The 16,117-nt window shown below is 38.2% G+C and overlaps 1 protein-coding gene across 2 annotated transcripts in view; it reads left to right on the top strand.

Annotated features, from left to right (window-relative positions):
• The window catches only part of LIN7A (lin-7 homolog A, crumbs cell polarity complex component), a 148,431-nt gene that overhangs the window by 89,074 nt on the left and 43,240 nt on the right, over positions 1-16,117 (top strand). For both annotated transcript variants that reach the window (XM_023201855.1, XM_023202493.2), the window contains one exon: positions 692-901. In XM_023201855.1, the coding sequence (XP_023057623.1) occupies positions 692-901 (210 nt within the window). The remainder of the gene's footprint in view (positions 1-691; positions 902-16,117) is intronic.

Here is a 16,117-nt window from a genome sequence, read left to right as displayed (position 1 = left end):
ATCCTATTCCTGATAAGATTTCTCAGTATGGAATGATAATAAGGAATATTGGTATAAACTAACAATAATCTGTTTGAATCTATTATTTTATTTTAGTTTTCATTATCTTTAAGGCATCCTTAATTTTTTTAAAAAGTTAAATTTGCTAAGCTTTTCGGTTGGCAATAGCAAGATTACATATGTATTCAAAAGTATGTATACATATAAGTGCTCTCCAATTTATTTAAAAAAAAAACTTATGAACTTTTATGTACAAGCACCAGATTAGACTGTATGTCATACAAAAGAGTGCAAGACACCATCTCTGCTCTTAAGGTGCTCATAGTCAACATATGTATAAAACAATTATAATAGTAGATAATACATATAACAAAGTTATTTGGACTGCAGGACTAGGAAGAATTGCATCTAACCAAGGTAACTGGAAAAGATTTTTATGAAGACAGGAAAATTTTGTCATACCAGATAAGCCTTAGGAAGCTGGAAATAGATGAGTGGGACTTTACCAAAGAAAGAAATCCTAGATGGCATCTAAATAAAGAAAGGCCTCTGCTTTTTGTGTTCTTTCTTTCACAGGAGAATACTATAAAAATATGAGAAGTTGCCTGAGCTACCCACTGCAAAGCATATGATTAGCCTTTTTTCCCTCATTTTATTACCAAAAGACCGTCTTTTTTTTTTTTTTTTTCAGGCAACAGTTGCAGCTTTTGCAGCTAGCGAAGGCCACTCCCACCCGCGAGTAGTTGAACTGCCAAAGACTGATGAAGGCCTTGGTTTTAACGTGATGGGAGGAAAGGAGCAAAATTCCCCCATTTATATCTCTCGCATCATTCCTGGAGGGGTCGCTGAAAGACACGGAGGCCTCAAAAGAGGAGACCAGCTGCTATCAGTGAACGGAGTGGTATGTTTATAAAATAACCAGAGATTTTCTCTTTAAGCACATTCTTTTTTTTTTTTTTTTCCTCTGCTATTACTGAAGTCAACGTTGAAACCCTAGAACAAATATTAATTTTATGTCTAACCAGCTTTCTAAACATTGATGTATATTAAACCTATAAAAGCTGTAATATAATTTTTATGTCTCATTTCATTATGTTCAGTTATGATAAATATCAACGAGTTGAAAAAACATCCCAGGAAATTAATCCAACTAGCAGACTTTCTTCCCATAATACTCCAAGTAACATTTATAAGAACAGAGTAATTTTGAGATACTTTTTATCCTAAGTTACTATAAGCATATACATACATTTTAAGAATAAAGACATAACTCCTTACTTTGTAATGTGTGTGGGTTTTTCATTTTAATTACAGAGGAAGGGTAATTTTAATGTTTATATAATAATAACACATATGAAAAAGGCTAATGCACTCAAAATTCTTTTTTTTTTTTTTTTTTTTTGAGACGGAGTCTCGCTCTGTCACCCAGGCTGGAGAGAAGTGGCACCCAGGCTGGAGAGCAGTGGCACCATGTCAGCTCACTGCAAGCTCCGCCTCCCGGATTCACGCCATTCTTCTGCCTCAGCCTCCCAAGTAGCTGGGACTACAGGTGCCCGCCACCATGCCCAGCTAATACTTGTATTTTTAGTAGAGATGGAGTTTCACCATGTTAGCCAGGATGGTCTCAATCTCCTGATCTCGTGATCCGCCCGCCTCGGCCTCCCAAAGTACTGGGATTACTGGCGTGAGCAACCATGCCTGGCCCCAAAATTATTAAAGCCAGATCTACAGCTATAGTATAATAAAAACATATTAGCCTTTCTCAAAAAAAGAGTTTGATTAAATTACCTATTCATAATATATGCTTTCGTTTTTAAATGAAATTAGAATAAATTAAAATATGTAACATTTTAAAGTAAAAGTATGAATATACATTTTCTCATAACCTATATTCTCTGGATGCCACCACTTCCACTTGTAATAAGGGGTTGCTAAATAAATCGCTTCCTATGAAATGAACAATTTTCTCCCTATAACTTCCACTTATATTAAACATAAATTACCTAAAAGCATACATTTCAGAAATATAAACAGAAACTTATCAATGTTACCTTTCTATTAACCTAAGATCTTTTTTCTAAGAACTTAAAGATTTTAATATATAAACTAGATTTCAGTTATTTGTGACCAGATTGATTTATGCTTGGAACACAATACCCAAAATCAAATGCAATTGGAACATGATATTTTATTGGTAACTGTGTAATTAAATTCTTCTGTATTCATATATTGAATTTGATTCCTTTGTTTTCTATTTTTAGACTGACTAGTAGTTTCATGGAACCCAAAACTATTCCTTCAACTCTGCTGTCCTCTAATGTATATCAAAATTCTCAACCCATGAATATTTTATATCACTTCAGCATTCCAATACCTATTTAGTTTTTTCTATGTAATAATGTTTTGAGATAAGCTTTTTATTGGCCTTTAGATAACTGTGACTTTTTCAAATCATGTTTCAAGTGATAATTTCAGAGTCTAACTTTCTGGTAGAGGACTCTAGAACTGGGTCACACAATTGTGTCACACAGAGGCTTATGCCCCAGAGTATGACTTGCAATTTCTCTGAATATATTATATAAATCAAATAAGGTATAGATTTAAAAACAGTATAAAAAGTTTAAAAACTCAAAATATATTAACAGTAATTATAACTGTGTAAAGTAACAATAAATATATATATATAATAAATTTAATATGTGATTGACTTTGAACTTTCTTATAAGGGAGCTAAACAGACTTTGTTTAACATAAACATTTGCAGGGAACACACTGTAGGCATGTCATAATTACTTACCCATTCCTTGCAATGATGTTTTGATATACTTGGGAGGTGGCAGTTACCTTATCTGGAATCAAACACATAAGGTTCTACCACTCAATATGATTATGGATTAGTATCCCGTAAACTTGAATTCCCTTATATGAAAAAAGGGAATAGTAACTAATTTGAAAGGGCTCTGATGAAGAATAAAATGAGGCAAAATATCTGCTGAGAGCTATCCTGTGTTAATTTGGTCATACAAACCTTTGACAGGTAAATGTGGCTACTGGTGAAGGTTGAGGTTGGTGAGGATTAACAACCTCCCAGTGATACTGCTTTTGCTAGTTAGGTTGAAAGTAAGTCTTAATGGCAAATTCTGCTACATATATAGGTATATATTAGCAAACATTTATTAGCAAGAAGGCAGTGTTTGACTCACAACCCCTTCCATAAATTTGATAAAACCCCAGGTCTCTGTCCATTTAGGTGTTCTAATCATAACCTTAGAAATGAGAGACAACTTTGTTACCCTTATATTCAGCATCAGACAATCAGAAATCCTATTAGACTGACAGCTGAAAATAGGGTAGTTTAGTGATCAAACTTTGGTCATTAATCCTATGGTATAGGCCATGGGCCTCCCTAAGATTTTTATATCCTCTTCATGCAAAGGTGAGGAATGTCTCCAAGATTGTAATATCCCACATATATTTAAATCTCTCATTTTACCAATTAAGTTCCATTTATAACATTTAGCTTGCTTAGTTAATGGGCCACTAATTTCACCAAAGAAAATATATTTCTGGATTCGGGGGCGGAGCAAGATGGCCGAATAGGAACAGCTTCAGTCTCCATCTCCCAGCGCGAGCGACACAGAAGACCGGTGATTTCTGCATTTTCAACTGAGGTACTGGGGTCATCTCACTCGGGAGTGCCGGACAATTGGTGCTGGTCAGCTGCTGCAGCCCGACCAGCGAGAGCTGAAGCAGGGCGAGGCATCGCCTCACCTGGGAAGCGCGAGGGGGAAGGGAGTCCCTTTTCCTAGCCAGGGGAACTGAGACGCACAACACCTGGAAAATCGGGTAACTCCCACCCCAATACTGCGCTGTAACACCGGCACACTGGAGATTATATCCCACACCTGGCCGGGAGGGTCCCACGCCCACAGAGCCTCCCTCCTTGCTAACACAGCAGTCTGCGGCAATCTAACCGCAAGGCAGCAGTGAGGCTGGGGGAGGGGCGCCCGCCATCGCTAAGGCTTAAGTAGGTAAATAAAGCCGCTGGGAAGCTCGAACTGGGTGGAGCTCACAGCAGCTCAAGGAAACCTGCCTGTCTCTGTAGACTCCGCCTCTGGGGACAGGGCTCAGCTAAAGCAGCAGAGGCCTGTCCAGATGCGAACGACTCTGTCTGACAGCTTTGAAGAGAGCAGTGGATCTCCCAACACGGAGGTTGAGATCTGAGAAGGGGCAGTCTGCCTGCTCAAGTGGGTCACTGACCCCTGAGTAGCCTAACTGGGAGACATCCCCCACTAGGGGCAGTCTGACACCCCACACCTCACAGGGTGGAGTACACCCCTGAGAGGAAGCTTCCAAAGCAAGAATCAGAAAGGTGCACTCGCTCTTCAGCAATATTCTATCTTCTGCAACCTCTGCTACTGATACCCAGGCAAACAGGGTCTGGAGTGGACCTCAAGCAATCTCCAACAGACCTATAGCTGAGGGTCCTGACTGTCAGAAGGAAAACTATCAAACAGGAAGGACACCTATATCAAAACCCCATCAGTACGTCACCATCATCAAAGACCAGAGACAGATAAAACCACAAAGATGGGGAAAAAGCAGGGCAGAAAAGCTGGAAATTCAAAAAATAAGAGCGCATCTCCTCCTGCAAAGGAGCACAGCCCATCGCCAGCAATGGATCAAAGCTGGTCAGAGAATGATTTTGATGAGATGAGAGAAGAAGGCTTCAGTCCATCAAACCTCTCAGAGCTAAAGGAGGAATTACGTACCCAGCACAAAGAAACTAAAAATCTTGAAAAAAGAGTGGAAGAATTGACAGCTAGACTAATTAATGCAGAGAAGGTCATAAACGAAATGACAGAGATGAAAACCATGACACGAGAAATACGTGACAAATGCACAAGCTTCAGTAACCGACTCGATCAACTGGAAGAAAGAGTATCAGCGATGGAGGATCAAATGAATGAAATGAAGCGAGAAGAGAAACCAAAAGAAAAAAGAAGAAAAAGAAATGAACAAAGCCTGCAAGAAGTATGGGATTATGTAAAAAGACCAAATCTACGTCTGATTGGGGTGCCTGAAAGTGAGGGGGAAAATGGAACCAAATTGGAAAACACTCTACAGGATATCATCCAGGAGAACTTCCCCAACCTAGCAGGGCAGGCCAACATTCAAATTCAGGAAATACAGAGAACGCCACAAAGATACTCCTCCAGAAGAGCAACTCCAAGACACATAATTGCCAGATTCACCAAAGTTGAAATGAAGGAAAAAATCTTAAGGGCAGCCAGAGAGAAAGGTCGGGTTACCCACAAAGGGAAGCCCATCAGACTGACAGCAGATCTCTCGGCAGAAACTCTACAAGCCAGAAGAGAGTGGGGGCCAATATTCAACGTTCTTAAAGAAAAGAATTTTAAATCCAGAATTTCATATCCAGCCAAACTAAGTTTCATAAGTGAAGGAGAAATAAAATTCTTTACAGATAAGCAAATGCTTAGAGATTTTGTCACCACCAGGCCTGCCTTACAAGAGACCCTGAAGGAAGCCCTAAACATGGAAAGGAACAACCGGTACCAGCCATTGCAAAAACATGCCAAAATGTAAAGACCATCGAGGCTAGGAAGAAACTGCATCAACTAATGAGCGAAATAACCAGTTAATATCATAATGGCAGGATCAAGTTCACACATAACAATATTAACCTTAAATGTAAATGGACTAAATGCTCCAATTAAAAGACACAGACTGGCAAACTGGATAAAGAGTCAAGACCCATCAGTCTGCTGTCTTCAGGAGACCCATCTCACATGCAGAGACATACATAGGCTCAAAATAAAGGGATGGAGGAAGATCTACCAAGCAAATGGAGAACAAAAAAAAAGCAGGGGTTGCAATCCTAGTCTCTGATAAAACAGACTTTAAACCATCAAAGATCAAAAGAGACAAAGAAGGCCATTACATAATGGTAAAGGGATCAATTAAACAGGAAGAGCTAACTATCCTAAATATATATGCACCCAATACAGGAGCGCCCAGATTCATAAAGCAAGTCCTTAGAGACTTACAAAGAGACTTAGACTCCCATACAATAATAATGGGAGACTTCAACACTCCACTGTCAACATTAGACAGATCAACGAGACAGAAAGTTAACAAGGATATCCAGGAATTGAACTCATCTCTGCACCAAGCGGACCTAATAGACATCTATAGAACTCTCCACCCCAAGTCAACAGAATATACCTTCTTCTCAGCACCACATCACACTTATTCCAAAATTGACCACATAATTGGAAGTAAAGCACTCCTCAGCAAATGTAAAAGAACAGAAATTATAACAAACTGTCTCTCTGACCACAGTGCAATCAAACTAGAACTCAGGACTAAGAAACTCAATCAAAACCGCTCAACTACATGGAAACTGAACAACCTGCTCCTGAATGACTACTGGGTACATAACGAAATGAAAGCAGAAATAAAGATGTTCTTTGAAACCAATGAGAACAAAGATACAACATACCAGAATCTCTGGGACACATTTAAAGCAGTGTGTAGAGGGAAATTTATAGCACTAAGTGCCCACAAGAGAAAGCAGGAAAGATCTAAAATTGACACTCTAACATCACAATTAAAAGAACTAGAGAGGCAAGAGCAAACACATTCAAAAGCTAGCAGAAGGCAAGAAATAACTAAGATCAGAGCAGAACTGAAGGAGATAGAAACACAAAAAACCCTCCAAAAAATCAATGAATCCAGGAGTCAGTTTTTTGAAAAGATCAACAAAATTGACAGACCGCTAGCAAGGCTAATAAAGAAGAAAAGAGAGAGGAATCAAATAGACGCAATAAAAAATGATAAAGGGGATATCACCACCGACCCCACAGAAATACAAACTACCATCAGAGAATACTATAAACACCTCTACGCAAATCAACTAGAAAATCTAGAAGAAATGGATAATTTCCTGGACACGTACACTCTTCCAAGACTAAACCAGGAAGAAGTTGAATCCCTGAATAGACCAATAGCAGCCTCTGAAATTGAGGCAACAATTAATAGCCTACCCACCAAAAAAAGCCCAGGACCAGATGGATTCACAGCTGAATTCTACCAGAGGTACAAGGAGGAGCTGGTACCATTCCTTCTGAAACTATTCCAATCAATAGAAAAAGAGGGAATCCTCCCTAACTCATTTTATGAGGCCAACATCATCCTGATACCAAAGCCTGGCAGAGACACAACAAAAAAAGAGAATTTTAGACCAATCTCCCTGATGAACATCGATGCAAAAATCCTCAATAAAATACTGGCAAACCGGATTCAGCAGCACATCAAAAAGCTTATCCACCATGATCAAGTGGGCTTCATCCCTGGGATGCAAGGCTCGTTCAACATTCGCAAATCAATCAACGTAATCCAGCATATCAACAGAACCAAAGACAAGAACCACATGATTATCTCAATAGATGCAGAAAAGGCTTTTGACAAAATTCAACAGCCCTTCATGCTAAAAACGCTCAATAAATTCGGTATTGATGGAACGTACCTCAAAATAATAAGAGCTATTTATGACAAACCCACAGCTAATATCATACTGAATGGGCAAAAACTGGAAAAATTCCCTTTGAAAACTGGCACAAGACAGGGATGCCCTCTCTCACCACTCCTATTCAACATAGTGTTGGAAGTTCTGGCTAGGGCAATCAGGCAAGAGAAAGAAATCAAGGGTATTCAGTTAGGAAAAGAAGAAGTCAAATTGTCCCTGTTTGCAGATGACATGATTGTGTATTTAGAAAACCCCATCGTCTCAGCCCAAAATCTTCTTAAGCTGATAAGAAACTTCAGCAAAGTCTCAGGATACAAAATTAATGTGCAAAAATCACAAGCATTCTTATACACCAGTAACAGACAAGCAGAGAGCCAAATCAGGAATGAACTTCCATTCACAATTGCTTCAAAGAGAATAAAATACCTAGGAATCCAACTTACAAGGGATGTAAACGACCTCTTCAAGGAGAACTACAAACCACTGCTCAGTGAAATCAAAGAGGACACAAACAAATGGAAGAACATACCATGCTCATGGATAGGAAGAATCAATATCGTGAAAATGGCCATACTGCCCAAGGTAATGTATAGATTCAATGCCATCCCCATCAAGCTACCAATGAGTTTCTTCACCGAATTGGAAAAAACTGCTTTAAAGTTCATATGGAACCAAAAAAGAGCCCGCATTGCCAAGACAATCCTAAGTCAAAAGGACAAAGCCGGAGGCGTCACGCTACCTGACTTCAAACTATACTACAAGGCTACAGTAACCAAAACAGCATGGTATTGGTACCAAAACAGAGATATAGACCAATGGAACAGAACGGAGCCTTCAGAAATAATGCCACACATCTACAACCATCTGATCTTTGACAAACCTGACAAAAACAAGAAATGGGGAAAGGATTGCCTATTTAATAAATGGTGCTGGGAAAATTGGCTAGCCATAAGTAGAAAGCTGAAACTGGATCCTTTCCTTACTCCTTATACGAAGATTAATTCAAGATGGATTAGAGACTTAAATGTTAGACCTAATACCATAAAAACCCTAGAAGAAAATCTAGGTAGTACCATTCAGGACATAGGCATGGGCAAGGACTTCATGTCTAAAACACCAAAAGCAACGGCAGCAAAAGCCAAAATTGACAAATGGGATCTCATTAAACTAAAGAGCTTCTGCACAGCAAAAGAAACTACCATCAGAGTGAACAGGCAACCTACAGAATGGGAGAAAATTTTTGCAATCTACTCATCTGACAAAGGGCTAATTTCCAGAATCTACAAAGAACTCAAACAAATATACAAGAAAAAAACAAACAACCCCATCAATAAGTGGGGAAAGGATATGAACAGACATTTCTCAAAAGAAGACATTCATACAGCCAACAGACACATGAAAAAATGCTCATCATCACTGGCCATCAGAGAAATGCAAATCAAAACCACAATGAGATACCATCTCACACCAGTTAGAATGGCAATCATTAAAAAATCAGGAAACAATAGGTGTTGGAGAGGATGTGGAGAAATAGGAACACTTTTACACTGTTGGTGGGATTGTAAACTAGTTCAACCATTATGGAAAACAGTATGGCGATTCCTCAAGGATCTAGAACTAGATGTACCATATGACCCAGCCATCCCATTACTGGGTATATACCCAAAGGATTATAAATTATGCTACTACAAAGACACATGCACACGTATGTTTATTGCGGCACTATTCACAATAGCAAAGACTTGGAATCAACCCAAATGTCCATCAGTGACAGACTGGATTAAGAAAATGTGGCACATATACACCATGGAATACTATGCAGCCATAAAAAAAGATGAGTTTGCGTCCTTTGTAGGGACATGGATGCAGCTGGAAACCATCATTCTTAGCAAACTATCACAAGAAGAGAAAACCAAACACCGCATGTTCTCACTCATAGGTGGGAACTGAACAATGAGCTCACTTGGACTCGGGAAGGGGAACATCACACACTGGGGCCTATCATGGGGAGGGGGGAGGGGGGAGGGATTGCATTGGGGAGTTATACCTGATATAAATGATGAATTGATGGGTGCTGACGAGTTGATGGGTGCAGCACACCAACATGGCACATGTATACATATGTAACAAACCTGCACGTTATGCATATGTACCCTAGAACTTAAAGTATAATAAAAAAAAAAAAGAAAATATATTTCTGACATATTCTTGCTAATAAGTAAAGCATCATTTTTTCATTGAAGTAGGTGCAATAGCTACTCGTATAGTGGCTACCTCTAGAGCATTACTTTTCCAATATAATGCTGGCTAACTACCCTAGACTGGTTTAATAAGCTCCTAAATTTGAAGGTTAAAGTATTATACATTCATATAGTCAAACTATATATTATAAACTATTTTATACTGTTTAAAAGTAAGTTATATTCTCTTTAACAATGCCTAATATTGACCAGGTGTTCATCAAAAAGCAATTTTCTGTAAATTGACTTCATGACTCAGTGACTTGTTCATAGTCACACAAATAATAGTTAATCCAATTCTAGAACTCTAGGCTTCTAACAGACACTGAGCCCAGAGGTTTTATCAGTGTAAATAATTCTCGGCAGGTAACAATATTTAATGAAAAAAAAATACTCTGTAATGGAAAGGCCAAAAAGAAGATTAGCAAATGATTCAATGATTTGTATTTCTGCCTTTAAATAAGGTGCCATTTCAGGAGATTAAATATGGAAGATTTTCAGAACATGCCATTCTAAACTGAGAAATTTTGAAAGGAGGTGCTTTGGAGGGCTAAAGCAAACCTTAACTACTTTAGTATAAGTTCCCTGAAAAAAATTTCTGCCTTATTTAAAAAGTAAAGAAATTATTCCATGGACATTTAAACATCTGAAAAGACATCTGTTGTGATGTCCTGCTTATCTTCGATTGTTTGTCTAATTTTATATTTTGCCTGCATTTAGAAAAAGGATATGTCATGGGTCTGCTTAAATATATATATAATTATATAAATATATATGTATATAATTTTATATATATATATACACACACACACAGAGCTATTAACATGGAATGTTAGGTTATAAAGTGTGATGGAAAGGGGAAAATCAATAAATAAAAAGAAAGACAAAATACGGCAATTGAACAATTGATTTTTTCCTCCTAGCTTCTTAGAAGTCAAAACAGATGGAAACTCATGTCAGCTCAGCAATCACTGGGAGAGAAAATTTTTTCTATCCCTAGGCACCAAGAGAAATTTCCCATGGGAATGTTACAAATGAGACATTGAATCACATAATACAATTCCATAGAAAACACAGAGGCCTTTGGTATATGGCTACTTCTTATGTCAGTCCTCAGTGAAACCTTACAGCTGAATGCTGAATTAAAATTTAACATTAATAGGAGGTCAAAATGTTACAGTAAGAATTTATACCTTTCTAATGATCTCCTTTTCACCCTTTTATGCTCAGGAGACTTCATGACCTTGAGCATAAATAAGAGACTTCATGACCCAGTGACTTGTTCATAGTCACACAAATAATAGTTAATCCAATTCTAGAACTCTGGGCTTTTCTCTGCAATTTTAAGAGAGGACTCAAGGACTATTTATTTATAAGGGTTGCAGCCAACAACCCTTGGAGCCAGTGGCAACAGTAAATATATTTAATGATAGAGTCAGGATATAAAAAGTCTCAATAGAATGGTACAATAGGCCTATTTTAATAAGAATCTTCATGAAGTCTGGCTCCTGTGCCCCAAAAAACTAGCTACATATATGCAGAAACAGGGAGGAATAGCTAAATATCAAAGCCTGGGGAAAAAAATATTAGGGAATTTCAATGTTGATTTCAAGAAGAATATAAAGCAAGTTGAGGGAGGGAGGCAAAAAATAATGTGATTATAGGGACTATGATATAAATATCTTATATAGAACACAGAAAGAGATTGGTCCAGCTCTTGAGAGTGCTGTTTCTTTCTTTCTTTTCTTTCTTTCTTTCTTTTCTTTTCTTTTCTTTTCTTTTCTTTTCTTTTCTTTTCTTTTCTTTTCTTTCTTTCTTTCTTTTCCTTTCTTTCTTTCTCTTCCTTTCTTCCTTTCTTTCTTTCTTTTTCTTCCTTTCTTCCTTTCTTCCTTTCTTTCTTCTTCCTTCCTTCCTTCCTTCCTTCCTTCCTTCCTCTCTCTCTCTTTCTCTGTCTCTCTCTCTCTTTCTTTCACATGGTCTCACTCTGTAGCCCAGGCTGGAGTGTGGTGGTATGATCTCAGCTCTCTGCAACCTCTGCCTCCTGGGCTTAAGCTCATACCCTATTGTGCTCTGATCCTCATTCCATCCTTGCAAAGAAAAATAAGCTCATCCAGAGATGAGCAACCTTGTATATGAGGAACATGTTAAAGAAGGACTTGAGTTTTTTAGGGTGGAGAAGAGAATATTTAGGGGAATGATGACTGTCTCCAGCTGTCATCCATTGTATGGGGTACCAGATGGCAGAACCAAGACCAGTGTTTAAAGTCATGGGGAAGTCATCTTATTATAATAAAGAGCTTTTAAACACTTAGAGCTCTCTAAATGGAGAAAGACTGAATCATAAGGCAGAATGTGCCCATCATTTGAAGTTTTAATCAGAGATTAGGAGACCACCTGATGAGAATATTTCAAAATATGAGTACCATGTAGAGAGTTGGAACGATTGGCCCCAAAGTCCCTTCTAAGTCTGTGACTATGTGATTCTATGTCTTCCAATAGAATTTTGCTGAGCGTACCATATAACCCTCCCCTGAACAACACACACATGTTGCCTTACGCTCTGAGGTAGATGAGTAGGCTCTACCTATGCTCTGTGTACTCTATTCATAAGACATTTTTTCTGAATGGAAAGATGAGAAATCTAACACAATATATGTTTTATTTAGTACTTTATAGGTTTTTATAATGGTATTTACATTATGTTCTCTCATTTGTTCCTCAGAAACACAGCTTCATGAAAGAGTAGGGCCAGGAGTGTTTCGTCCCTCACTTTCTCTGTCCCTCTGTCACACACACAACCCAATAGATACACACAAAAGCACACATGAACTCACATCCAAATACACACACACACACACGTGCGCACGCACACATGAGAAAGTGGATTTCAACCTTTACTGCAATCATAACTGATGCTTACCAAACGTAGTAACTGGTTATGTTAAAAACAAATCCCATTGAAATCTGAGTAATCTCTCTGAATTGTACCAATTTCAATTTGTTGGTTTAATATGGTTTTGTATGATGTTAATATTGGGGAAAGCTGGGTAAAGGATGCATGTGATGTCCCTGTACATTATTTTTCAACTTCCTTTAAATATATAATTATTTAATTTGTTTTATAAAGAAAGAAAGTCCAAAAGATTATATTCTACTGGTACTGATAGGAGAGAGGCAGGTGAGGAACAGGAAAGAAAAGGACAGAAAGATAAAACATAAGCATGAAGACTTAAAAAAATATGTCATACTAAAAAGAAGCCCTCATTTGCTTCTGAAATGCAAACATTATCTTAGAGCACCATTGGTGGGAAAATTGCGGCTGAATTTACCTAGGTCTACAGTTAAAACTAAATAAAATTGTCTTTACAGTGTATACAGATTGCTAATTGATTTTTAAGCATAACAGATGAGTGAATAAAAGTTTAGGAATAGGGCAGAATAAATTGTTTTCCTGCCGTCTGGCTTTTTTTACATTTTATAAATACCTATGCCAAGTTGAAGGTAAGTACTCACAGCCCAAATTACTTATGCAGAATGGCTGTCAGGTGTAGGATGAAGATGAAATAAAAATTAGAACTGTAGATTCGAGCTCCCTGAAGCTACAGCATCCCAGAGGGAAAATCTGTATTAAGATCTTATTTATCTGTTGTCGGAACAAAGAGAAAACATAAACGAAAAGTTTTTTTAATTGCTATGAACTACACTGCAAGATTTAAGTTCCACAATAAAATGCACATTCCAATGATGGCAATAATTTGTATTCATTGCCTTATTCCCATTCTTAGAACAGTCCATGTATATAGTCAAAGCTCTATAAATATTTGTTAAATGCCAGCGAATGCTGTAAGCACTTTACATAATGAATTCATTATTTACCCATAATGATCCTCAGTGGTAGTTGTCATTATCATCAGTCCCATTTTACAAATGAAGAAACTGAGGAAGAGAGAGATCAAGCAACTTGCCCAAGCTCCTACAGCTACTAAATGGCAGAACTGGAAATTCCAACTCAGGCAGTCTGCCCTTATTAATCATAATTTAAAGGTAAATAAATATCTTAGCCATTAATACGTCAGTACTTTCATGTACAATGTAGAAAAGGTCAAGGTCTCTTGGCCTTTATGGGTTTGCATAAGTAAATTTTTGGTGGAGAGAGATCAGTTGTTTTTCCTAACTACTCATAAGAGACTTCGACCTTTAAAAAGTTAAAAACCACTTCTAAAGATAGTAATGTTTTGAAAAGGAATTTACTGTGATTCAAATGGCTCAGTACTCTAATTCACCACTGCACATGTGTGGAGAGTTAGGTTTGAATGTGTTTGAATTGTTCCATACCTGTATCATTCCACTTTGCACTAGGCACTTTGCATTCCCGGCTACCTGGTCCACAATCACTCTCTAAAGCCACTTGGCCCTTAGCGGGGAGCAGATGCTTGCATGAAGAGGGGAAAGACAGAACCTCAGTCTTCAGTTCCCCTATAGGCCTGGCGCACAGATCCCCAGCTTAATTCCAGCTAAGAGGCCTCAAGTAAAGCTATTCTCACAATCTCTCTCTTCCTAGAAGTCATTAGCAGATGCTTTACCTTTCTCAGAAACTGAATGGGGGACTATTTGGGTTATAATTAAATATGAGTGCAAGCTGAAATTTCAGTTAAGTGCTGAAAATGTTTATTCTCGGCATGACATCTTGTGACACTGCATTCACATTTGTGAAGAAGCCAAGAGCAGTACAGTTATGTTGTTTTAGCCCAGTCCCTTTCAGAAGAGCACAAACAATGCAGCATGATCTGGTATATTTTGCAACACTGAGCAGGCAGTATTCTACTCCCTTTCATTCTGAGTTGGCTCACAATAAGAGATCTTTTAATTTGAAAAGCAGAACAGGGAAATATCGTGCTATCCCAGTGGCACAGGTAACTATAATTCACAGGTTAGAACAGCTACATTCCCACCTGGTGATTTCAGCCTGTAAGAATGGGCACCAGGTCTCTCATTCCTTCATAGACCAACTTGAGCTTTGAGCATACATGAGATTGTGCTAATAGCGTATTGGGTGCCAGAACACAATCAGTTAGTCGGTGCAAAAGAAAAAGTCTCAAAGTGAGGGAAGCATTCCTACACATGGGATCAGAGTGACCTAAATCCCTATTCAGATTGCTGGTAATGGGTATTTGACTATTCAGTTTAGTTACTGGTGCAGTCTTTCTCATAGTTATTTTTAACATTTGTTGTTTGTGTTTTCCTTCTGTTTATGCTGTTATTTTAGCAATGCTTTTCTTTCATTCAATAATTATTTGTAGAGCAATTGTTATGTGCCAGTTACTGAGCTAAGTCCTGGATATGGAGTAGTAAACAAAACAGAAAGGGTTATAATCTGGTAGAGAGTAAGAACGTGATGATGATGATGATGATGATGATGATGATGATGATGATGATAAATACATACATATAAATGTAACATATCTATCAGTTATCCCAGCCTAAGGGAAATGCTCCCAGTCATTTTGTTCAGGTTCACATTGGTAACAGTAACAGGATTTTTAACTCCAGTATGTGAGTATTAGTTTCCTATGGCCGCTATAACAAATTACCACACACGGTGGTTTTTAAACAACAGAAATGTGTTATCTCACAGCCCTGGAAGCCAAAAATCCCAAATCAGTTTCACTGGCTCCAAATCAAGGCATCAACAGGGCTGTGCTCCCTCTAGAGGTGCTATTGGGGAATCTGTTCCTTGCTCCCTCCAGCTTCTGGTGACTGCAGCATTCTTTGATTTGTGGCCACCTCATTCCAATCTCTATCTCCATGGTAACGTTATCACCTTCTTCTCTGCGCCAAATCTCCCAGCTCCATCTATAAGGATACTTGTGAGTTCTTAGGGTCCACTGAGATAATACAGGGAAAACGCCTCATCTCAAGATCCTTAACCTAATTGTAACTGAAAAAACCCTTTTTCTATAAAAGGTAACATTTACAGGTTCTGGGAAATAGGACCTGGTATTAATATCTTTGGGAAATTATCCAGCCCTCTACAATGTGTAAATATCATAAATCTATAGTGCTTCCAAGTGTACAGGGCTATGGAATGGGACCTGTTGTCCACAGACCACGGGCATGTTGGTTTTCTAGTCTCAAAACAGCACACACTGAATATTTTTCACTCTACCCCTGGTTCTGACAATGCAAGTTCTTTCTTCCCTTTACACTTTCAGACTTTTCTCCTATTTCTGCCTATCCAGTCAATAAAGCCATTCAGACTCCTGTTCCTTCTTTCCCCACCCCATATCTTGCCTGGTCTTTGATGAGAAAAAAAAAAAGTACGTGAAAA

The sequence above is a fragment of the Piliocolobus tephrosceles genome, chromosome 10 (assembly GCF_002776525.5).
Source record: "Piliocolobus tephrosceles isolate RC106 chromosome 10, ASM277652v3, whole genome shotgun sequence".
Lineage (NCBI taxonomy): Eukaryota > Metazoa > Chordata > Mammalia > Primates > Cercopithecidae > Piliocolobus > Piliocolobus tephrosceles.
Note: the sequence above shows the minus strand (reverse complement) of the source record. Positions and strands in the feature narration are given on the sequence as shown.